This window comes from Saccoglossus kowalevskii, chromosome 15 (genome assembly GCF_978046115.1).
Source record: "Saccoglossus kowalevskii chromosome 15, keSacKowa6.1, whole genome shotgun sequence".
NCBI lineage: Eukaryota > Metazoa > Hemichordata > Enteropneusta > Harrimaniidae > Saccoglossus > Saccoglossus kowalevskii.
In genome coordinates, this window is record NC_140655.1 from 6,880,219 (window position 1) to 6,906,150 (window position 25,932).

General features: G+C 34.2%; 1 protein-coding gene across 1 annotated transcript; it reads left to right on the forward strand.

Annotated features, from left to right (window-relative positions):
• The first annotated feature begins 1,729 nt into the window (after positions 1 to 1,729).
• Positions 1,730 to 24,671, forward strand: LOC100378031 (ATP-dependent RNA helicase DDX55-like). The gene is made up of 18 exons (XM_085508672.1): positions 1,730 to 1,846; positions 3,137 to 3,187; positions 4,222 to 4,308; positions 4,620 to 4,774; positions 7,027 to 7,176; positions 8,562 to 8,709; positions 9,501 to 9,542; positions 9,969 to 10,025; positions 10,329 to 10,486; positions 12,208 to 12,300; positions 16,360 to 16,474; positions 16,740 to 16,825; positions 19,647 to 19,735; positions 20,530 to 20,656; positions 21,665 to 21,752; positions 22,080 to 22,169; positions 22,309 to 22,377; positions 24,525 to 24,671. Exons 1-18 carry the CDS (start codon positions 1,739 to 1,741, stop codon positions 24,573 to 24,575), a joined length of 1,764 nt encoding a protein of 587 aa, XP_085364798.1. The 5' UTR covers positions 1,730 to 1,738; the 3' UTR covers positions 24,576 to 24,671.
• The last annotated feature ends 1,261 nt before the right edge of the window (positions 24,672 to 25,932 follow it).

The following is a 25,932-nucleotide window of genomic DNA, read 5'->3' on the forward strand; positions in this document are numbered from 1 at the left end:
ATGTACGGGCATGACACATTTGAAAAACATTCCTCGTTTTCGACCCTGTTGGTCCTTCCGAATAGAAAAGACAATATTTGGTTAGAAATTAACATCTTTATTGTTATTACATCAAAACTAGTAAAACAGACTTCTAGTTATTTATTCATTTATGCAATTATTTATTTACTAGCACATAGTGTACAACCATTGCCTGGGTTAATTACATTTGTGTTTACCTTATTTGTGTGTGTACATTGAACATAATGACATTATTACATATATATATATATATATATATATATATATATATATATATATATATATATATATATATATATATATATATATATATATATATATATATATATATATATATATATATATATGTATATATATGTATATATATATATATATATACACCAGTATATATTTGCTATATTTGTGTTGATAGACATTGATTTTCCCACTATTCAATTCGCTGTTCTGATGGAAATCACAAGTATGCGGTTTGCCCTGGGCGCGACTTGCACTAATTACTGTCGATGACTCCTTCGATACCTTCCAATCACCTAAAAATACCTAATTAAAACGAAGTAACATCTCAGTTTGTACTCGTTGATCTGCGCTACATTCAAAGTCGCCATCTTTGTTTATATGAGACCATATATCTCACGCATGAGTGGCGTAACGACTACCGCCCTTTAACATTGCGGATCGATGATGGTTTTAAAGGATGATGTTCCAAGAGCCATTGACCAATCTAATTCAACACAGAAATGTAGTTCCAGTTTGTATCATATCTGTCATATAAGTGTCAGTTGCAATAGATAGTTTTGTACCCACCATCGTACTAGAAAAGACAGTGACGTAACTTTTCTGATGTTTCTATACACTCCAACCTTCATTATTTGACACACTTTAAGGTACACACACTATTTCTATCATAATCTTTAGCTGTGACGTCATTGCGGCTGAGAAGAGCCCTCACTTCTCTCACCTCCTGCTCGTACTAGGAGATTCACCGCTAGTTGGCAAGCCCTTGTGCCTGTATAACTACTGAATGGAAGTTTATCATTTCAATTCTGGCGGTTTCCTCAACTTACCTTGGGATTGTGGAATTGTTCCATTTTTACAGGGAGCACAAGTTTATAATCGTGATTTGTAATTTAATTACATCTTAGCATATAAATCCTCATGTTAAATAAATAGGTCATTATGTGACTTACTGCGTTGATTGCGTACATTAATAAGCCACGATATGTTCATTTACGCACGTTCCTCTCCTCTTCTTGGATAATAATAATATTTATTAAGCCTTTAGAACTGCAACAAGAGCAAACAAAAGAAAGAAGAACAATCATACATATCTGAGACTGAGTAAACAAAATGACAATAAATGGTGAATTCATACAACTTTCATTTCTGTGTTTACAAAAATGCTTAAGAAATGTTCGTACCTCTTTAAAACAATCTCCCCCAACTCGTAACGTGCACACCAAAACCATTCTTCCCAAGCGTGCGTGCCAAACTTTTTGCAAATCAGTCATCTAGTTTGTTAAATAGTAGCAAAACTGCATTTTCATCCGCATGTACCCAGCAATAATTCGCATTTGACTCCAAACCGATTAGATAACTGATACGTGCGCCCTCAAAGTAGTATTGGTATTTACTTCATACGTGCGCCCTCGACGTAGTATTGGTATTTACTTCATACGTGCGCCCTCAACGTAGTATTGGTATTTACTTCATACTCAACATGGCGGCGTCCAGTGAAAAAACATGGACCGAGCTTCCAGTAAAACTTAGTGCTCATGTGACTGATACGCTGACAGATCTGAAATTCAAATATATGACGCCTGTTCAGGTAGGTGCTGCAGTGCGTCTTAGCCTCGTAAAACTTAACTTGTAGTCGTTTTCGATCGTTCTAGTGAAAATCATTTTGAGATTTACGCTATTCATTTGCAATGGTACAGTTTATACCCCCAGCTTTTATCGCCTAAAGTCTTCCAAGTAATACAATGTATGTGGCAGTAAATACCTGGTGAATGATCTCAGCCAAGTAGTTTATTGATTTACTAAAAATACAACTGACAGGTCCGCCGAACTCGGGCAGCGGTTGAAGTCAGCCAGTTTTTGTTTGTGTTAATGGCCTACAAGTGTTGTTGATTTCAGTCATATCAAAGTAAAACAAATACTGAATGATGTTGTTGATTTCAGTGATGCAGCAGTGCTGTACTCATGGTAAAAAATAAATACTGTACGATACATGGGCGACTAGCATTATTCGTGTTGTTTTTACATAGCAGAGCCAGACTGTCGCCAATCCAATGTCTGTGTTTCCGATGTAATGTCTGTGTCTTTTTGTGAACTTGCGTCACTGAAATCGACAAGAGTCACAGGATATTTTTAAATCATTAGCATGTCAGAGAACAGTAGCATTGCTGGGCATATAGTCTTTTTGTCACCACTTCACGCTTACAACTACCCGAGTTTGACTATTTTTATCTGACTAAGTTAGAATCCGGCCGACTGTATTCAAACTGACATAACCATTCAACAAAGCCTGTAAACTATTTTATATAAGGAGAACATATGTATATACCAGTACTGAGATATAATCTTATAAACTCATAGTAGCCTCTGATATAGAAAATATGATAAATTACCAAATTACACCAAATAAACAAAATGGTAAATACTGCCTCAAATCATGTAAACAACATGGATGATTCAAACCGGAGTTCACATGCATCACCTAATCGCCTTGCTTCATGTCAGGACACATTTTCCCCTCGACCATTGGGCATCCCCCAAAAATTGATCCTTAATAACCATGCATATTACATACAAAGTATGTGAAACCTGTCCATGCTGATCTACATGAACATCACACAGCATAGCCAGACATTGTAGCAGAGCCCTCCAGATATATCAGAGAAATTCCTATTACAGTCACTTGAGATTCATAACAAAAAATAACATTTGCTGTTCCTCATATAAATGTACCATCTATGTAAAAGTTAGCCACTGTTGAGATTGAAGACTTCATTAGGAAATTATTGATTCTGTTAGTACTGTATAAGTATAAATTCTGGGTCTGTTCTTGTTTGTGCCTGTGATGATTTCCTTTGTTACATCATTCTTCTATTTACAGGCTGCTTGTATACCAGCTTTTATGGGAAACAAGGATGTAGCCGTTGAAGCAGTAAGTTTCTCTTCAACATTTTTGAAAAAAAAGGAAGAAACAATTATGCAGTTTTGTTTTGGGCAAGGTGACAGTGGCTTAGTATTACGACTAAAAAGTAGGTTTTCAGGGCTACAAGTTAAATAGGCAATTATTTGACTAAATTTGATAAAATTGCAATAGTGAATTGGAGTAGCATGGAGAAAATCTTCATTTTTTCAAGTCACCAATTCAAGCTTCTTGAGCATCAAGGTACATGTAATTGCCTTTGATGTATTCTTTTGATGTATTTAAAGCGGAGAAGTCGTCACGTGCACATGTGTCCGATGGCCATAGCGTGTCATTTACCCATGAGCCTTTGCATTTTTACCGTGTTGTTATCGTTGCAGGTGACGACCCTCCCACTTTAATTTTGCATAAAATTGCAAAAAACACTGATGCACACGATAAGATGCTAATTAATTTTTTTTTTTATGTGATAATCGATAATACTATGTTCACATGTGTGCCACAGGGGACTAACTTTGTAACAATCGTTATCAGTGGTTTTAATTGGACCTGTGTACAACTAAACTGAGTCGGCTTTGCTATCAGCCGCCTTGTTACTTTAAAATATTTGCAGTGAACGGAACTCCAGAGTGAGGCTAAAATTGAGGACATACATAAAGCTGTTTCAGGGTGCTGGTCAAGACTTGCCTCTTTATGGCGGCTTAAACTAAATCAGCGTGACACCGGCTTATCTTGTTAACTATAAAGCTGGCCTTCAAATACTGTGAAATACTTTATTTTCGCTGGAATTAATTTTTGCTGAAAAGGCTTTTTGGGCGTTTTGTATGGAACTTATTTTTACTGATTTTTGATGAATTTAATGTGAAATATAAGAAAAAAAGTATATTCACTAGATTTTATTTTCACGGAATCATCCCTTCAGCGAAAATAGCGAAAATAAATTCCAAGCGAAAATAAAGTATTCTACAGTAGGCTTTTGGCACATGTGTGATTACGGTAAAAATTAATTGTATGCAGAAAGTATCTTTTTTTTCTCTATCGTCTAGGTAACAGGAAGTGGTAAAACCTTGGCATTTCTCATACCTGTATTGGAGTTGTTACTAAAAAGAACAGAAAGGCTTAAAAAAAGAGAGGTTAGATATTTCCTACTTTGTGTTTTATTTTTTTACATCAATATTTAAAAGGAAAAAAATCTTCAAAACAAATTATTAAAGATTCACTATGTATGATTTACCCGGTAGTTGTTTAATAAATCTCAACTGTATGTTTACCTGATCAAACACTTCTATGTCAACGGTTTCCCATGATGCAATGTGTGGAGCAGAGTGACAAAGTCACTTTAATACGTCTTTATTCAAATGTACCAAGAATTAAAGCAAATTTTAGTATTTGAGTTGTCTTTACCTTTTTTTACACTTGATTCCCTGACTAAATTATTTTACAGATCGGTGCTATAATCATCACACCTACAAGGGAGCTAGCTCTACAAATAGATGAAGTATTATCAGAATTTGTTAAACGGATTCCCAAATTGAAGACATTGTTGTTGATAGGAGGAACAAATCCAATAATAGATGTCAATAAATTCTTAGATATAGGGTGAGTGCATTACATATTATATGGTTGTACACCTGAGATACAGACAGAATACAGAATGTGTCTAGGGACATTATGTTAATGATTTGTATGTTATGGGCGATACACAGAAAACATTCAAATTAAATGAATGTATTACTGTTTTTTGGTCAAAAATGCATGTGGGTATCACACGCTACAAAATATTTATTTAATATTTTGCCCAGGTACTCATGATTAACAGTAGAGTATTTGCTAATGGCTTGGGTTCATTCACAATTTGAGTCAATACAAAGCTGCTTACAAGATTCTGCCTGATTGGCTACCAAACCTTAACACCTTACATTCAGACCAATCAGAGAGCAGCTTGTTTCTTGACAGTATTATTTTTCATGTTTCAAACAAGACACTTCGCGATAGGCGTCTTTCACGGTCAGTAATATTTATGAACATGTTTGTTCACTATTTTATAAACTGGCTTGGTAATTCCCACCACCAAATAGACAATGTCACAGCATTTCGGCTACTTTTCCAACAAATCCAAAATCACTCGATAATTTTGTTTATCTTTACAGTTTTGATAATTTTAATTCATACATGTACAAAAATACCCCAGAATAAGAGAATTTAATATATAGCCTTGACAAAAAAGCATTATTTTTCCTTGTCTTAATATTGCGCTTTTTTTTATCTGTGTAACTTCATGTGGAAATCCTGATGAGATTTAAAGTTCAGTTCACAACTGACAGTTTTGCAATATTAGAGGTTGTGAACTTGTCCATGGAGGCTGCAAACTGACATTTATTTTGTATTTACATTTGCAATGAGTTCCACAGTATCTTTTTCTTACTGGTGTGGCTACAGTGACTGTGTAGTGTACTCAGCAGTTTTTCGTTTTGTCGATTGTTGTTAGTTATTTGTTTTGTGTTGTAACAACGGTAAAATAGATATATTATTTCCACTGAGCAGTATATCATAGACAGTACTTGTATACTTTGTTCTCCAGCATAAATATTGGATTATTCGGAAGCACGAGATCGTAATGTAAATTTCGTTCATTAATGTTGTACAATGACGCGTTCTCCGTTCTTCTTTTACTTGTTGTCAGTGTCTGACTGGTATATATAAAATACAACCAAGTAAACATCAGAATATTGAAAAAAGAAACATAAAAATCAGTTGCCCATGCCAAGAGAGCCGCAGAACCAAAACAATCTGTCAGCTGTCGCCGTCCACAGCAGCGATATGATTTTACACATCGAAATTAAGAATCGCAAGTGTAGTCATATTGCATAGAAATAAACACTAAATACATATATCCCGGCCAGCAATCGAATCATCAATCTTCACGAGTGATGTAACTGGTATTTCCATCTATTTGCTTCTATTCCCACTATCCTAAAACGCTCAAGTGAATGTTGTCAAATTCGCGAGTGTGCGTATTCTTGTACAGTGGCGTAAACAGTGCTACAATCATACGCGCTGAACAAGAAGTCCATTCTAGGCTAGTACCATTGTCAATTTTTGGAGAGTAGAGGACTATTTATACAGGGGATGCTCCAGTAAGAAATTGGTAAAATTGCCCGAAACAGAACTTACTCTATATTCCCTAAAAAACAATATTGTTATGTTTCTAGACTCACAACGAACTTGGAACAAAAGAAACTGTCTGATCCAAACTACCTGTGTCCTTGAAAATCAAGTCTTATCGCCCTTGCGCTACGGAGCAAAAATACGTAGATGCCAAAAACGACCGATTTTGCCAAATCTTCTCTAAATTTTTGATAATATCATTAATTCAGTCCAGCGGTTAGATAGGTTATTTATTAGAGATGCTCAGGGAACCAAAATTTACGATATAAATTACTCCAGCAACAAATCGGCGATAATAGACAAGAGGGCGAGGAACTGAATTTCAAAAACATATTTTATATAAAGGGTGTATAATTATGCCTTGTATTCTTGCAGTAATCACTTTCACAAGTCTTTCAGTTGATGGCCTATTTAGTGCAATAGAACATTGACAATTTAAAAAGAACCTTTAGTTCATTGTGAAACATTGACAATTTGAAAAGACCCTTTAGCCTAGTGTGAAACATTGTCAATTTGAAAAGGTTCTTTAGTCCATTGTGAACTATTGTCATTATGAGTCTTAGTCCAGGGATAATCCTCAAGAGCCAAGTGTAAAACATGGACATTATGAAAAGACTCAGTAGTTCAGTGTGACAGTTAGTAAATGAGCTTTTACTTATGAACCCTGTTTTATTTTGTTGCAGTGGTAATATAATAACCGCAACTCCCGGTCGGTTGGTAGATTTATTCCATCGAAAGCAGGATGGTATAGATTTGGCATCTTATGTACGAACTTTGGAAGTATTGGTGTTGGATGAAGCAGACAAACTACTAGACTTAGGATTTGAAAACAGGTATGCATCTATAATAGACACAGTGTTGTATTATGGGATATATTTCAATCGTAGCTTTTGACCCATGGAGTAGCATATGCCATGTATTAAATGCAATAATTATTACCGATATATATTTGCAAGATATCTTTAAATTAATCAAAATTTGATGTGAAGCATTCTTCTCAGAAAAGTTTGCAATGAACATCTGCCTCTTAAAAATTTTTTTAGAATACCTTTAGGTCCCTTTCTTCTAACTTAAGAACAATAATATACTTCATTTTCACTATTTTTGATGCAGGAATATACATTTTTACCATATTTTCAATAAGTGAAAATAATTTTCATACAAAACACAAAAAAAGTCGTTTTAGCGAAAATTGATTCCAGCTAAAATAAAGTATTTTACAGTAAGTTACTTTTAACATTTGTTTAATACTATTGTGTTTCAAATGAACTTTGAGACTGGAGCATTTCATACTTCTGGATTATTTATTTGAATTGAGCTTGTTCCGAGGCAGGATTTGAACTGCACTGAAGAGTTTTAGTTGTCAGGTTTCTGAGACTGATACCGTATAAGTTGTGAAGGCCATAGCTAATAAATTCGGTTGATGGCTTATTTTTTGACATAAATTAAAAACTTTCAAATGTTTCAGTTAATTAATAATACAACTCAGCTTTACAAAATGTACCATACCGAAGCTGACCATTGTATAATCAGCACAGTTGAGTACTGATGCCAAATATACAACTGTTTTTTATGGTTTATTTTATTTTGACAAATCACTTTGTATATTCCCTTCGTTGAATATAAAGCAATTATTTCATTTACTTTTTCCTTGTGGATCGAACATATGGGTTTCCATTCATGTGCATTTCATGATTACAAATTCTTTTGAGAACATCTAAATCATGGACATTGAACTGAGCATTGCGTAACATTTCAAGACTGCAAATTATAATATTCATCTGTTTAACATATCAATTAAATTTGTATACAGTTTGTGACGTGAAATATCCTTGCAGATAAATAATAGAATATTATAGACAACTTAATATGCAAATTCATGCAAATTCGACCTCTCATTGGCTATATTAGATTGTGGAGAATTCTGATAGCAATACTTTATATGGAACTCTCAAGTAATATTACTAGAGTTTTGCGTACATATGCTGATTCTCAGTTCACGTTTTCATTTCATTTGATTGTAGCTTTATTCTCTGAGAGGTGCAATAGTTAATTTCTATTAAAAAGTGTAGATCTTCTATGCTGTGTGTGTCCCATACTACACATAGCAACGTATACGAATATGGGTGAAATGTATTTTTTATTTATACAAGGTTTGAATGCACTCGGTCACCGCCTTTTGATTGTAGATTTCACAGTCAAAATGTTTCTGTTTCAGTATTAATGAAATATTAAGTTATATGCCAAAACAAAGACGGACTGGTTTATTTTCGGCAACACAGACTGACGAAGTTGAGAAACTGATCCGTGCTGGGCTGAGAAACCCAGTTAGAATCACTGTAAAAGAGAAACAAACAAAATCACAGGTAATGCAATTCTTTGAGTCTATCACATTTTCCCCAAATTTTAGGGCAACTTTGTGAACAATCTTCTTGAATAAATTTATTTGAAAAAATTCGAAAAAAATTATTTAGGTTTTTATTTTGTGAAAAAACAAATTAAAGTTGTCTTTAGTGATAAATCATATGCAATGTAAACAATACGTACTGATTGGCAGCAGACTAACTTTCAAATTATTGTATCAAAAATTGTTATCTCGAAATTAATGCAAGATATTGTGCGAGTGTTGTAGCTATATCCAGTATGCATCTCATTCACAATTATTTTAATGAATATTATTAACGGAGCATATTCGTAATTGGTAGTTGCATGAAGAATCTTGAAAACTCACTTCCCGCAGGTATCGTTTCGAACAGCTTACACTCTGCCCAATCTGAAAACATGCATCTGAAACCTATCAATGTTGATGTTGACAACTGTTGTACCATGTGCTATTAACATGATCTGTGCAAATAGATTTTATTCCCAAATGGTTGCAGAGATCTTGCTTAGAGCGATGTGACTTGTTTTTGTCTTCTAAATAATGTTCCATTCGCCATTGCATCTCTGGTCCAATTATCATGGTCAGGGGAACAGTGGATGTGTTGGCAATAGAGACTGTTTGGAATGGGGGACAAAACAAGTCACATGGTTCTCTCATTCTCAACAAGATCTTGGCGACCATTTATGAATAAGAAGTAAGGTGACCTATGACCATACTCATATTCATATTCATGAAATCAGTAGATGTCATAATTTTCTCTATTTTCTTTGATAGGTTACACAAAGAACACCATTTTTATTAAAAAATTACTACTGGGTAAGAATCTTTAAAGCTGTATATTTGTTATAACAATTAATACACTTATGACAGGATCTTAAGATATGTATGTTATGTACATATAAACAGCACCTAGGCAGCTGCAACATCCTAGACAGTTAGGATATACATGCAATGCATATATAAACAGCACCTAGGCAGCTGGAGCTAAGGTTTATTCCTAGCCGTCTGAATGTAATTAGTGCAAGTTACTCTGTAAACCTGTATCACATAATGATAGCAAATACAAAAACAATTTAAATTCAGCACATTATAATTGCATTATAATGTATAATTATACAATATATAATTATATGCATTGAGTTGATTAATAAACATAATTTATTTTAAATTATTGTATCTTATCTAACCAACTCAGTTTTATATTACCCCTGATATAACAAACAATATTTTTGTGTTTTACAGATATGTGAAACTGATGAAAAGTTTAATTTATTAGTGGCATTTTTAAGGAAACATAAGGTATATTGTTTTTACAATAATTGCTTTTTTGCTGGATATACTGTAGCTAAATTAAGATTCTGTTAATTCATGCATTGGGTTAAATTTGCTAAATATCATGTGGCTATTTCAGCATGTTTTACAGCATTATTTCACTTCCTGTAAATCTATGACATCATTTCCTGTTTATTTATGACATCACTTCCTGTTGATTTATGACATCACTTTCTGTTGATTTATGACATCACTTCCTACTGATATCATATATTATTTATTAGGGTCTTACATGTTTTTATACAGACATTATACGTTTATACATTACAGACCAGTAAACACATAGTCTTCTTCAGTACGTGTGCCAGTGTGGAATATTTTTCATGTGGACTTGCAGATTTACTGAAACCCATGACACTGCTTAGTTTGCATGGAAAGATGAAGGCAAGACGACACAAAATCTTTGACAGTTTTAGGAAATTGGACAGGTACATCAACTTACAATACAAATATAGTACATTTCCATTTATTAAAAGAAATTGTTGTAAGCAAATTAAAAAATATTTTTTTTGAATTTAAATTTTGTTGACATTTTAATAGTTTGAACAGTACCTAGGCAGCTGAAACAAAGGTTAGGTTGTACATTCTATGTTCATATAAACAATACCTAGGCAGCTGGTACATTCCAGGCAGGATATACATGCCTAAACATGCCTACTCGCCTAACAACGAGCTGACATGATGGATGTAAATATCATATGACAGAACCCCACACCCTCCCTGTGGCTTTCGTTGCGTATGGAAGTTATTTTCACGAGTGATGCGGTGTATCCTGCGGCCGTACTTTCACGAGCGAAGCGAGTGAAAGTACAGCAGAATACACCGCATCTCGAGTGAAAATAACTTTCATACGCAACGAAAGCCACGGGGAGGGTGTGGGGTTCTGTTATTATTACATATGTTCCATACTTGATTATTTCGTATTAAAGAAAGAACGTGCAAACCAGGATGGAATTTAGGTCGAAGAACCCCATTGCCCATTAATATGTTCCAATATAAGTGTTACGCCCTAGCAGCGCGTGTCAGTGTAGAACGCGCCCGGAGAACGCGTGTCACTGTTTGTATGAAATTAAAATAATCAGACGTCTAATCTGAGTCACTGTCCGAATAAATAACTCGTTGACGTTTAGTTGGGAACACGACAGAACCAGAACTTGAACTGGACGACTATGATACACAGTTTATGTTGAAGTTAAAAGTTCCGCAAACATGCCGTGCAACTGCGGTACTCCACTGACGGGATGACTTTCGTCGACAGCGGTTGTCGCTGAGCTGCACGCTACAACTTCGTGTGTGATGTTGCTTGCTGGTCGTGGATTGACTGAGTCTTGATTACCGGTTAAAATGTTGCTCTTTTGGCGTTGGTAATTTTTATTTGGAACTGAGTAACGCCGCAACGTCGCCAGCAGAATCCTGGTATCTCGATGCTGATGGTTGCGGCTGCATAGTAATCGCTGATTTTACTGCGGGTGGATCTTCTGAGAGCCCTTCAAGGTTTATAAAACTCAGTTTCCAGGTGATCAATATACATTAAGTTCTCCCAATCGTAGTATTCCATGTGATGTACACCTGACATGCCAAAAATGCTGTTGAACGATTTGAACTGGATAAAAATAGCAGACGAAAATGTGTTTACAAAATAAAAATAGTTCGGTAGCCAATGAAAATACCATGTTCATTTGCATATCGACCGTGAAAATACCGAAAACATTATTGCATGGGTGATATGCAAATTAGTTTGGGCCAAAATAAGTGACTGCCTAAAAGTATCATTATTGTTGTTCAAATTTCATTTCACTCGGCAAGTATATTCATGTACCCCAAGGGGAAAATATCATACTTCTAAATATTGTTTATTTCGAAAAACTGTACTCCTGAAGGGACTACTTTGTTTGCTCTCAGACCTCATTTGCATATGGGTTGTGGAAATACCGATTTTGATTTCATGGACGAATCAAAATAAACTGCAGTACATATGTAATAATTGTTCTTATTGCACATAAAGCCCATACTCTGTCCAGACATTATGCTAATGTGATTCATTTCCCATCACTACACCTGGTTCCTGGTTTTATCAAAACCTACATTGTATATAATTATTACAGCTGATGAATCTCCATGAAAGACATTTTTATTTTTGACATTACAGTGGTGTCATGGTGTGTACAGATGTCATGGCCAGGGGTATTGATATATTGGATGTTGAATGGGTGATACAGTATGACCCGCCGACGTCAGCCACGTGAGTATACTCATTCTCTTTCCTGCTATATGACAGGCTTGCATTCTGTCAGCACACCATTTACAACACTATAAACTACCCAGAATTCTTTATGATTTTATGACTCTTATCTCTCTGAAATTTTTTCCTATTTTGAATCCTATTAAATTCCAAAAGAGTCTTCTGTAACAGTTTGTTTTGCAATGTGTGATCACAAAGTGAAATTTACCTTCTAGTGTAAAACAATTGATAGAGGTGCTAAAAGTACTGTCAATCTTAGGACAATATAATCTCTGATATAAGTACTTGTCCTAATCACCTGGTGGCTAATATGCATATTTCTTTCATTCAGAGCTACAACTAGATGCTGGGAATTTTCTTAGTTATAGAAATATTAGTATTTAATATGGTTATATATTAAGTTTGGCTTACACTACTGCATCAAACTATATTGAAGTAAAGAATAAAATAAAAACATTTTTTAAAAAATGATCATTTTCAGAATGCACTTAGCTTATCCACAGTTGGCTGTATAATTTGGACATTTTTGAAACTTTCACCAACCCAATATTAGTACAACCCAATGTTAGTACAAACCACAAAGGATTGTGGGTAATCACAGACACTGTGTCATTATGCTGGTTCATTGGAAGGAATTCAAACTATAGGGTGCTTTATGTTGTTGTTAGATCTGTGTTCTCATCAAATTACGGTACTGCCTAGGATGTTGCATCAAATTCTTGCAAGCATCAGGCTACTACTAGTATTAGGCTTAAATTAATAATCAGTGAATTGCAGAAATTTCATGTATGTAAACTCTTCGATCAAGAAGATAATGCATGACCCCAAGATTAAATGTTGATGCTATAGATATTTTATCATAGTGAATTATTTCATATTCCGGAAGAGCCTTAATATGTTTAGAAATATCCATCATTAAATTGCACTCGCCACAAATTATCTATCATGGGAAGATTAAAAACATGGGTAGGTTCTGTCAGCATCAGCCCTACTCACAATTTGCTTTGAAGGAAAGCTCCTATTTTACTCCAAAAATTATTTTATTAGTAAATAATAACTTTATGTAAGCCATGATTTGTCATGTGATTGATGAAGTGAATCTAGAACTTCAGCATTAACACACCACCTGATGAAAACATTATTAAATGGTTGAATTGAATACAGTACAATATCATCTGCTGACGATGTATTAAGGTAGAGATGCAGTTTATTTGTGAATTTCAATCAAAAATAGTTTTTTTCGTTTTTTATATAGATTTTTATCTAAAGAACATTCTGTGAAAATTTGACCAATGAATTCTTATTGGAACACCGTTAAAATTGCTGTTTATTTTCTGGTTAAAAATAAAAAAACACTCACACGTGGCAATGTTTATGTCCAATTGCCTAATTTGCATGAGTAACCAAATAACCGGACCTTTGATTGACAATATGCAAATCGAGATTGTACGGGTCATAGTTCATTCAATTCACGCGCATGTGCAATTATTCTCAAATCAGTTCTCGCTCGCTAGCAAACCAAACATTATATTTCCTCAGCGTTTTTTCCTAATTTTTATCATTACATTATGCGTGGTGTGAAAAGAAAGAGAGGTAGAAAGAAGATTCAAATGATTTCTATGTCGGAAGAGGCAAAAGCTACACTGAAGGCATCAGCCCACCGAACGAAAAACAAAATCGATGTGAGCGTCCAAAAATGACTTTCCCTGAAGGCATGAATCCGAGTTTCTGATTGACTGAGAGATTTTATTTTTAAATAATTGTTCTCAAAAAATAAACTGAGCATGTGAGGAATAATTTAACATTGTTTACAGTGATAACAGCTCATTGTCGAAACGAAGCTTACCCATTCACGCTAGTCACAATAAACATCATACTCTTGAATAGGCGTCAATGACTACGGTAAAACTGATACTCTATTTTAGGCATCAGGAATGATTGAAATGTTCGAAAATGACGCCAAAATACACCTTAAAAGTCCCATTTTATTTTTTTTCGAAATCCCATCCCGAATTTACGGCAGAATCTGGTCCCTCAAATAAGGGACACGTGAGCTTTGATTCTAACCGGATATATTGCACTGGGTCGGGGAGATACAAACTTTTGTGTATCTTTTGTCCAATGGGTACCTGTACTTCGATCATTCGCAAGTTTTGCTAGGTGGTGCGAGACAGCTTTGTTTGCAACCGGACGAACTCCGTTTAATTCAATGAAGCAAACAACTGACAATGCTAAAATAAATTGCAGAGGTACGCTAAAATTAATTGAAAACAACCAAATAATTTCAATGAAAAGGTAACTTGATACATTACGGTAACAACTCTTTTGATGCGCTGACCGCTTCTCCGCGTCTGATGTTTTGTTTTCCTTGTCATAATACTTACTGATTGATGATTTTGTTTTGATTTTTGAGTTTTTTAGCCTGCAACTCGGCCACGACCTTTGCTTTTTCCGTGAAAAATGGGGAAGTTTACGTCAATTTGACGGACATTCCATTTTTTTAAACTAACGAAGCACACTGTTTAGCACTCCAATTTTTTTCATTTGCCGATTTCTATTCAGAAAAATTTCGACCGCTCGAAAATGCACCTTAATTTTGCACTCTTAAAACATGTCAGATTTCCAACACTAATTATTTAAAACCGGTCGAAATTTTAAAACTTTTACGTTAGGAGCTGGAGCTCTCTTCTTGCAGGCGACCGTCGCCGGTAGTACAACAGCATGTTTTGTACGTACATCCGTGCGCTGATTGTCTGCGACTGTCTTAGAAAATCCCTGAATAAGGCGTTGCCAAAATCGGAAAAAATAAAAAAATGCCTCCTTAAAAACGAACAGAATTCAAATATTTCTTTTAACAAATATGTTGCAGTGGGGAAAATGGGATTGGAAACGATAAACAAAACTTCTGTGCCTCGCGTTTCGATTCTAGGATTACGCGATTATTCATTATTGTGCGTTCGCTTCCTGGAGTTGGTTCTCAATACTACATAAAAATCATCAAGGATAAATAATTTAATATCCCACTTTGTACTCTTCACGGTAAACCATAGGCTCTGAAATACTCGTAGATTTTTTATTGAAAATACACCGAAGAGAAGCCATGATGTTTTGATCGTGATAAAAGGTCACCTTCCTGGGACCGCCCCCTGTTTAATAATTCATGAGATGACGTCATATTTACTGGGCATTGCCACGTGTTTTTACCGACCCCATCAAAACACTGGTATGAATGACGTGTTTCTGATTTATATATTCAAGAGCAGTTGTTCTGTTCCAACGATTTTTCATAAAATGTCTATGTCTATACGTTAACTTTCAATTTCAATAGTCTAGAAAGTATGACAAAGTATGACAAAGCAGTAATTCCCGGTTTAACGCGCAAATATGCAAATTAGCCTTTTTCTCGTCTTCTATTTTTGGTGAATTCTTGGGTTTTAAATTAAAATAGCTGATAGACGCTTTGACCATTTGCCTCTAAATTTTCACACATTATTGACAAGGTGTTCCCCCTTCAAAATGCGTCCGGACAGTTTATTACGGCGAGTGGAACAAAAATAACAAGTCCGCAATTAACATGGATATATAAATTATGCAAAAATAGAAAAGAGTGAACTTTGAGGTCATGCTGTGCGACTTTGAAAGCCGTTAGAGAGATGAGTGGACGCATTTGAATTAGTAGTATACCAAGGTATCCAGTGATGTAATTTTACCCACAAACGGACTTGAAGTTTTTAAGCTAATTTTTTTTAAACCACTTTTGTCCAAAAAAGCATATTTTTGACCCAAAATCAAAAACGCATTCTGGATATTTAAAATAAAGACAAGTTTTACAAAGTTTGTATAATAAGCTTTCAGAAAATATATAACATGTTGGATATATAATACCATCTTCATTGTCTAATTACTCAATTAAAAAGCAAGCCAAATAAACTGCATCTCTACCTTAAATAGGTGTTACAGTGCATCATAGAACAGTAAATAAAGAAACCATTGCTGGTGTTGATTTTGAAATAACTACCGGTATATATAATTCTTTATTGCTGTCTGTGTATGTTTCAGTGCATTTGTGCATCGCTGTGGCAGGACTGCTAGAATTGGTAAAGCTGGCAATGCTTTGGTGTTATTGACTCCCAATGAAGACACATACATAGAATTTATTGCTATTAACCAGCGGGTGAGTTTTACATCTAATAGCGCATGTTTTTGCAGACTGTATGTGACAAGTCATTTGCAATGTTTCTATAGATACTTGTGTAGGGGCTTTTTGTGATGTTGTGCCGCTGCCGACTGCTGTTATCAAAGACGATGCATCAAAGCTAGTTATCGAGATGATTGTTCTTTTAACATCTTGCATCAATATTTGCTATAAGTAACTGCAAAACTACTAGCAATATTATTGATATTATGTATGTGTAATATTTCATCCGATTACTCCCCAGGTTCCTCTTCAGAAATGCGATGCCTTGGAAGATTTAGAAGTTGTTGATGTTTTAGAAAAATTAAAAAAAATGTCAATGAAAGATAGGTGAGTTATCATTTTATTAATTGTCAGTTTTAATAGATTGTTATTTGCCTAACATGTCATCATCCAGTAGCTAGAATTACAGTAACTTGAGTCCAACCTCATCAGACATGTTTTGACTGGCATTCGCTTGGCCACAGTAATTTTATCATGTCATCAACCATTTCTTGGGGATACCGAGACCAATTCTGGGCTCTCTCTGGAATTTGCTAGGTAATAGTAAATTTACTAATCAAGAAAAAAAAGTATTAGTAAACTTTGTCTGGAAACTGCGGAGCATTTTCCCGCGACCGAGCACAACGGGGATGAGAGAAGGAGAGGAAGGTGTCCATCTGTTGTCCGCCGAAAACAAGAACAGCATGCTGAAAATGGTGCTTGCTGGTGCAACTTGAGCTCTAATTTTGTGTGTAATTTCATGACATCAAATTAGGCAGTCTGCTCCACAAAATGTACCATTTATGATGGTACAACAAAACATCACAACAAAATATAAAATGTCGACACCAGAACCTTTATTTGAATAACTCAGTATTAATTAAACATATTCATGATAAGCTCACATTGTTAACAGTGGGGAAAATAGTTATCATTCAAAAGTTCACTGCCTAGAACACAAGTCTGTGAATAAATTTTCACGGGAAATTTCTCAGAAAAAACTCTATGCCAATGGCTTAGTCTTTTCCACGAAACGAAATGAAACAAAATAAAACGAAACGAAACCCTAACCCTAACCTTAGATTTTGAACGACCTCAAACATCGTCACGTCCGTATTTCACAGTGTGAAATTTTCTCAGATATTATTGGGCTAATGAAAACAAAAATGCGATTTAGGGTTAGGGTTTGGGTTTCGTTTCGTTTCGTTTCGTGGAAAAGACTAAGCCTATGCCAATCAATATTATTATGAAGTAATCTCCCGTGCTCATCATGCAAACCCGCATGTTGACGTTTATGACGACACAAAATGACTATTTATTTTCATCGAAATTTCTGAATTAAAGTGAAAAAGTAACTAAAGTAACTTTCGGTCTTGTAACTCGATCTCAATGCTAAGAATGCCCAGTAAGAATGTTACACAAATTATAGTATTTTTCGATCGATTCGCTAACATTGTCTCACCTTCCATTAGCTGTGGAATAATAGCCCTATGTTGCCGACCGCATTATTTACGTGGCAGACACTGGCCGGCCCATGTTCGACATACAACAACAATAAAAACAAGACGTCCGAATGAAATTGGTAGGGCAAAATTAGATTGTATGTCGCACCAAAGCGCTACGGAACTGCAGCTAACCTTCCATTATTTCTGAAATCGTGCTGCAGTACGATCAACTTTCCGTTTCTTGATGCTGTCAGGGTTAGGACACCCATATGTTTCTGGTTCTGAACACGATTTAGCGATTTCTCCATCTCGTCGTGAAAAATACTCGTCGAGCAGTTGTCTGCTCCTTTTTGACGTAGTCTCCATTTTCAATAAATAAACAAATCACGTGTTTGATAAGGGCGACATGAAACCGTTCCATACTGAGAGTAATGTCGCGGGGTATCTTGAAACACATGTCGACTAAACTACGCATGTGCGATGACACCAAAATAACTTTAGAGTGGAAAAATACATTCAATGGCAGTTCCGTGTTGATCGCGATCACCATGTAACAATTGTTGCAATCTTAGAAGTAACGGGACATTGTTTAACTTTAAAATGACAATCACTCAAACCGTAACACGCGTGATGATCACAGTCGAGTCTTGACAATTAAATGAGGGCGATTTGCGAGGGTATTTTGTACAAAATGTGTTCGTAAATCCTACTAATAGATATTTATTTTGTTCGTAAATCTCGTCCAAATTTCGTAATTTACGACATTTGCGAGCGACAGCGAGAGCACAGCAATTTCATTCAAACATGCCTGGTTACTATCATCAATTCAGTCAAATACAGAAACTATGTCCTTGACAATTTTTTGCCTAATTGCTAGCAACTGTTAGCGTGTCTTGAATTTGTATTGGGTTTCTTATTATAATGTACATCCATTATTACAACACAGATTTTATAATAAAATTGCCATATATTGTCCCACTATAAATCAACGCTCAACATTTTCCCTGTAGAACATTTGCCACAAGATTTTTGTATTTTTACTAATTTTCATATATTCTTTATTCCAATCTTACTTTGTTCGTCCCCCATTAAAACTTAAGTTGGAAAACAGGGACTTATAATTTCACCTCTGCATGCATCTGTCTGTCCCTGCGCCTATCCACACCTGTATCTTAGACATGTCTGGGCTAATTTCATTCAAACTTCATGTACACATCGCACATCATATCATACATAAGCACATGCATTTATTTCATGATCCAATTTAAGATGGCCGAATGATGACCATTTTAGTGCTAAATCTTCACCAAAATCAAGCATTTCTGCCATTACAGAATGGACATTCATTCAAACTTGTCAATTAAACATCCTTGATACATAGCATTTTTCTACCAAATTAAATTGAAAATGATTGATTTTTGTTTTTAACAATCAAGCCATATTGCTAACATAGCTAGACTGATAATGTTCAAACCTTACACATACAACATGTAACACATTTTCACATGCGTCTGTTTCAGAATCTGATTCAAGATGGCTGATCATCATTTTCGTTCTAAAAATGTATTATGAATGTCATGCGCAGAATAAAACAAGGAATTACACAAATGAACTGGCTCCACTTTGTATCATGTCTATTGCATGAGTGTAAATAATTATTTGGCACTAATGTTAACAGTCACAGACCACTTGTCATTGACATTGATTTGTTTTTCTCATCACAGGGCAGTTTTTGAGAAAGGCACGCGAGCGTTTGTGTCTTTTGTACAGTTCTACTCAAAACATGAATGCAAACTTATATTCAGGGTCAAAGGTGAGAGCATTGCTACAAATTTTTTTGAATTAACAATATTCTGCATTCCTGTGAATAATTATCTATTCATCAATTGTATTGATTTTTGTCAGATGTTTCTGCAGTTGTGTCAACAATATTCGTTTTTACCAAGTCATTTTAAAACAAATATTGTTACTTTTTGTTCAAAATATTTATATACATAGGCAATTTTTGTAGCCAACAAATGTGCCATGCAATCTTGCAACAAGTTGATTGAAATATACATGCTCTATTTTGTGCAACATGTTGCAGGTTGTTGATTGACAATGACCAATCAAATACATAGCCTGATGTCATGTGACCATATAAGCAGACTACACTAGAAGACTGTCAATCCACTAACAAACCATATCTTATGATTTTTTTACGTCTTCCACAGCGACATAATCAAATAATGGCATCTATACTCGCTGCACTGAGCCTTAGAAACCTATCTTATTCTGCAATTTTGAATCTAGTTGACAACAAATGGTTTTTTTTTCAAAAAGATGCAACTGTTGTTGCCAAACACGCTGCAACATTTGTTGGCAACAAAAGTTTCACTATGTACAATGGGTTTTACTTAGGAAATGTTTGTGTGCATTTACAAAGACACAATATCACTGTGACACTGTCTAAATAACTCCTCTGAAACTTTAACTGCAACAAAGTTTCTCAATTTTTCTTGAAAATTTGTCTCCACAAAGGAAACTCTAGTTCACAGTAATATTTAAATTAAATTTTAATCACATGCATACTGTGCCTGAAAATTGTTTGTATCCTGTTTGTTTCAGACCTTGATTTTGGTAGGCTAGCTAGGGGGTTTGCTCTTCTAAAGCTCCCCAAAATGCCTGAGTTAAAGGGTAAGAATGTGAGTGGATTTCAGTCGGTCGATATGGATTACAATTTACTTAAATACCAGTAAGTCTTTTTATTTAAATGTATGTCATTAATGTTTTGGATGGTATTGTAGATTCAATGGTAAAAATAAGGAGTGCCAAGTTCAAGTGTGTAAGGGAATATCATGTTAAAGGTTTTCCTAATCCAGAAATGTTGGTAGAAACATGCATTCGTGTCTAAAATCATGAGAACTGTTCACGAGTCATGCGAGTCCCGCAATTAACAGAACTGTAAACAAACATCAGAATATTTCGCTCTGTGCAAACATTTGGATTCTATCACATGCTTTTCTGTTATTGTAATCAAACGAAAGTGCTTGAATATTATGTAAATAACACTTGTTGGTGATATACTGTAAAACATGTCTTTCTCGCGAGCATGTCTTTTTAGCGAATTTAGCGAGAACTGATTCGCTAATTCAAGATGTCGCTAATGACTTAATGGAGGTGATAACTGTGCATTTGTTTTGGCATGCGACAGACAAGTATTGTGAAAACAGGAAATCAACAATGACAAGAGAGATTCGCTAAATCAACATTTCGGTATTACGTCATTTTACCACAGTTCACTAAAATTGCATGTCACTTTTTCAACATGTTTTACAGTAGTTTACCCTATACATCTATAAGAAAAAAATATAACAAGGGTGCAGATGCATTTTTGAACAAATGCTTATACCTCTTTTTACAGAATTGTAAATTCTCTTGTTTTTGTTGCTATATGCATAACAATTCTTGTTATTATCGAGAATCAAACAGAGGACTACAATTTGAAAAAAAAAAGATATTTAGGAAGTATTATTTATTACTGTAAAAGTATTGTAAATGATTTAATTAATACCGGTACTGTAATTTCTTCCATGTATTAATGACATTTTCTTAATAATAACTGGTCTTCTGAAATTAGTGTGGACAATAATTTCAATAGGATACTAGATTTCACACATTGTTATTAGATTTAAATAATAATTGTAATGATAAGCAAAGCATGGCAAGGTCTGTATTGTTTCACTATGTTTATTTTTAACAGAGATAAAGGGAGAGAGAAACAACGACAAGAAAGAATCAAAGCTCAACCGGAGTTGAAAAAACAGAGAGAAAACAAACGGAAAATGATGGTATGTTTTTTCAGCAAACTAAAGCTGGGTTTTCACAAAATGCTGTGATCATCTCAAAGAATTCACCTGTGACGCAAATGGCTTAGAAGTTTTACGTTTTGAGACTGGTGCACACGCAGCAGTGCCTTCCATGTATTGAAATGGTGCCTGGCACAGAAAAAAATATACAAAAAAAAATGTTCTTTCTTCAAATTGACCAAGACCTATGGAAATTGGGGAATTACGTCCATTTAGTTTAAAATTTTCAAAAATATATAAAATTTTTGGGGAAAATTTAGTTTACTGTGACATTCTTTCCTCAGGACATAATTTTGTTTCACATCACAGGAACAATCTGTACCATGGTCAAAACAGAAAGAGAAAAAAAAGAAGAAACAAGAACGAAAATTAAAAAAAGAAAGAAAAAGAAAACATCAGGTAAATTTATTGGAGGGAGGGGGGGGGGGGGGGTTGTGTCCAAAGACTGAGAGGATGTGATGGTTTTGAGAGGATATATTAAAATCATGTACAATGGCCTAAAACCGCACTGATGTATCTTTTCATTACGTCTTTTCAGTTTGATGACGAAGACTTGAATGATCTCTCAAAAGATATAAGATTAATGAAGAAACTAAAATCTGGCAAGGTGAGTAATTATACTGCATGACCTTCCTTTTATAGTGAAAGACCCCATTTTATAGTGCAGAACCTTCCTTTATTGTCACAGGCCTTCTTTCAGTGCATTGCCTTACTTATAGTGCATAGCCTGACAATACTTTCAACAGTAATATTGGGCAGTGGGGCATTGAACCTTTTGTTATAACATTAAAATACAAAAAATTTGTGTTCGACAAAATATTGAAAGTGTTCATGATGCCTATTTTAGAATTAAATCAACGTCTCAGAGTGATGTCTTAATTAGAATACTGATGATAGTCCAGGTCCCAACTGTGATAGAGATATTGGTACATAGAATTAATCTTCTATAAACCTATGCTTATATACAGTATTTGCTCTATTTATAGCACATATGCTTACTTAAATGACATCTATGCATCTATGGTCAAAATAAAAATCTGCATTGTTATGTAATGCTAATTACACCCATGTTTGTTGCGTTTATCAGATTTTTTACCAAAAAGTGGTGAAAAATTGATAAATTTTCAAAAGTGCAGAGTTGTACTTACATTACAGTTAGGTCTAAGCACCTTTTCACCACCAGACTTTCTTACCTAAAATTTTCTGCAATTTTTTCTTATATTCTTCAATATTTCTGGAAATGAACCCTAATTTTGGAGCCAACAGAAAAAAATTGAGACAATTTTCAGTTTTTACTCAAAAAATTTGGTTATTTGAAGGAAAGTGCAGACTATAAACAGAAATATTTTTGTGGTGAAAAGTTTAAATTGAAATTATATTGGAGTTTGCTTTAAAAACCACCATATATCTAAATTGTATACAGTAGTTTGTCTATATTTGTCTAATATTAGTAACTAAGCTAAATACTACAAAGATTAAGTTGAAATCATTGATGACATTAATACTTGGTTTAAAAGTTAGAAATTTTTAAGAGAAAACAAAGTCGGTTGATAACCACCTTTGGAGTTAAAGGGCGGTAGTCGTCGCGCCACGCATGCACTAGATATATGGGTCTCATATAAACAAAGATGGCGACTTTGACTGTAGCGCAGATCAACAAGTACAAACAGAGACGTTACCAACCAATTATCGCACCTAGATCAAACCTCATTTCCATTAGAAGAGCGCATTGGATTGTGGGAAAATCGATGTCCAATTTATATACATGGTCTTCTAAAACTGTGTTGTGTTGTTTGGTTCTCATGGTGATATGACATATAATAGTGACATAACCCTGGGGTCATGGTTGAAGTCATTAGAAGACAACTTAAAAATATACACTAAATGTAATATAGATAATATAACAATACAAGAACTGATAATTTCAATCAGAGAATATTACACTAACACATGGAACAATGACAATAAAAGAGACGACGCAAAACTGCACACTTACAGTACATACAAAACCACACTAGACATGGAACATTACATAAAACACATAGATAACAGACATTACCGGTACATCAAAATACTAGCACAATTTAGAACAAGTAGTCACAAACTAGCTATAGAAACAGATACACAAAACCCAAAACACTGATAAAAGACAGATTATGCACCCACTGTAAAGAAATAGAGGATGAATTACATCATTTACTAGAATGTAAACTGTACACAGAACACAGAAATGACATATATAATATTCTTAAAGAAATTAACAGTGATTACGAAAACTTAAACAAAAAAGAACAATTTAAACTTGTACTACATTCACCAAACACAAACCATCTTATCACTCTCTGCAAATATTTAGTTAAATAAAAACAAGACTATTTTTATTTTGTCATGAGAAATTTTTACATTTCATGTACTTTTATTATTTACTTTATTAATCTGAAAACCTAACTCTTTCTTTACAGTATTAATAAAGCATTATTCTATTCTATTCTATTCTATTCTATTCTATTCTATTCTATTCTATTCTATTCTATTCTATTCTATTCTATTCTATTCTAATACTGTTTTACCAAGTCAATCATAAAGACTGCTTGCATTGATCTCATCACAAGAAACTACACTGTCTTGTCTGGTGTCAGGTTTACAGTCCTTGACGGAGGACCTCAACTTGTATGACTTTATGATACGACAGTACACCTACCTTGTTGGCACACAAATTTAACCATGGTTTTTTCAACCGTTTTTTGTTTACAGATTTCCAAAGAGCAGTTTGATGAACAGTTTGAAGAAACGAACAAAGAATAATTATATATTTGATTTTAAATTATACCATCCCTGATCATGTATATGTATACAGATTTTATTATTTTAAATAAAAGCACATTAAAAACTTGAAATTAATTCATAAAGGATTAAATTATTTCTGCATTTTTTCCATCATTAATATATTGTGATATCAATGTTTTTCTGGTATCAAATGAGCAAAGATAATGTAATACAAAATTGCATACGTTTATGATAATAGCTGAAAATCATTATTTATGATCGGTGTTTACGTATGTTTACAAACATTCTAAAGCTTTACTAAGTATGTTAAACAATTGATTCAGTTTTACAGAAAGTTCCATTTTCGCTTTGCAAATATTTGAAGCATCACTCCCAGAACAAGCTAAAAACATAAAATGTGTCATGTTCTGCTAAAAAAAATGTATGTTATCCTTTTTACCACCAGACTTTCTCGCCTAAATTATTATGTACTTTTTTCTTATATTTTTCAATATTTCTGGAAATGAACCCTAATTTTGGAGTCAACTGACAAAATTTGTGTAAATTTTCAGTTTTTACTAAAGAAAATTGATTATTTTTGTCCCAATCTTCTGAAGAAAATTGCAGTCTATTAACAGGACCATTTTGTAATGAAAAGAGGGAACTGGCGGTGAAAAGGTTGAAAATAGATGAGTTGCCATGACCATTCCACTATTATCAAAACATTGAACTTTAATATACTGTAAAATACTTTATTGTTGCTTGCAACTAGTTTTTGCTGAAGGAATGATTCAGTGAAAATAAAATCCAGCGAATGTACATTTTTTCCTATATTTTAATTCCAGCTAAAATAAAGTATTTTACACTAGTCGAGTTAAATGTCATGATCCATGACAAGGGACTAACAATTTATTGAAGAATAATAATAAATTATTCAAATTATTATTTGTTGTATCGATAAGAATTATGTGGTTTAACATAATTTCATTGCAGGTTGTGATACGCATATACATGTAGTTATAAACAGGATACAAATATAACACTTAAAAAATATAAATTTCTATCAAATTCATTACTTAAAATCACAGTATATAAATGTAACACATAAAACTTAAAATACAATAAATGGTGACCGATCAGCAAAATATACAAATTTAAGAAGCAGGCAATTGCTTTGGGTGATCGGGTTAAAAAGTGATCATTTTCTCCCAGACTATGAGAGCTAGTGGATGATAGCTGCACAGAAATAACATTGACTCAAAATTGCATAGAATATATCAATTTAGAAGCACTACACTCCTTATCATTCAAGATGGCAAAGATTCCGAAATTGTTGGGAACATTAAAAGTGTAACAACAATAATTTATTGCCATACAGTCTGGTAGAAACCTGGCC

Excerpts from the sequence above, each read along its gene's own strand:
- LOC100378031 (XM_085508672.1), top strand. The coding sequence starts at position 1,739 with ATGGCGGCGTCCAGTGAAAAAACATGGACCGAGCTTCCAGTAAAACTT. Across the intron at positions 10,026-10,328 it reads CATTTTTAAGGAAACATAAG|ACCAGTAAACACATAGTCTT; the intron begins GTATATTGTTTT and ends TATACATTACAG. Across the intron at positions 10,487-12,207 it reads AGTTTTAGGAAATTGGACAG|TGGTGTCATGGTGTGTACAG; the intron begins GTACATCAACTT and ends TTGACATTACAG.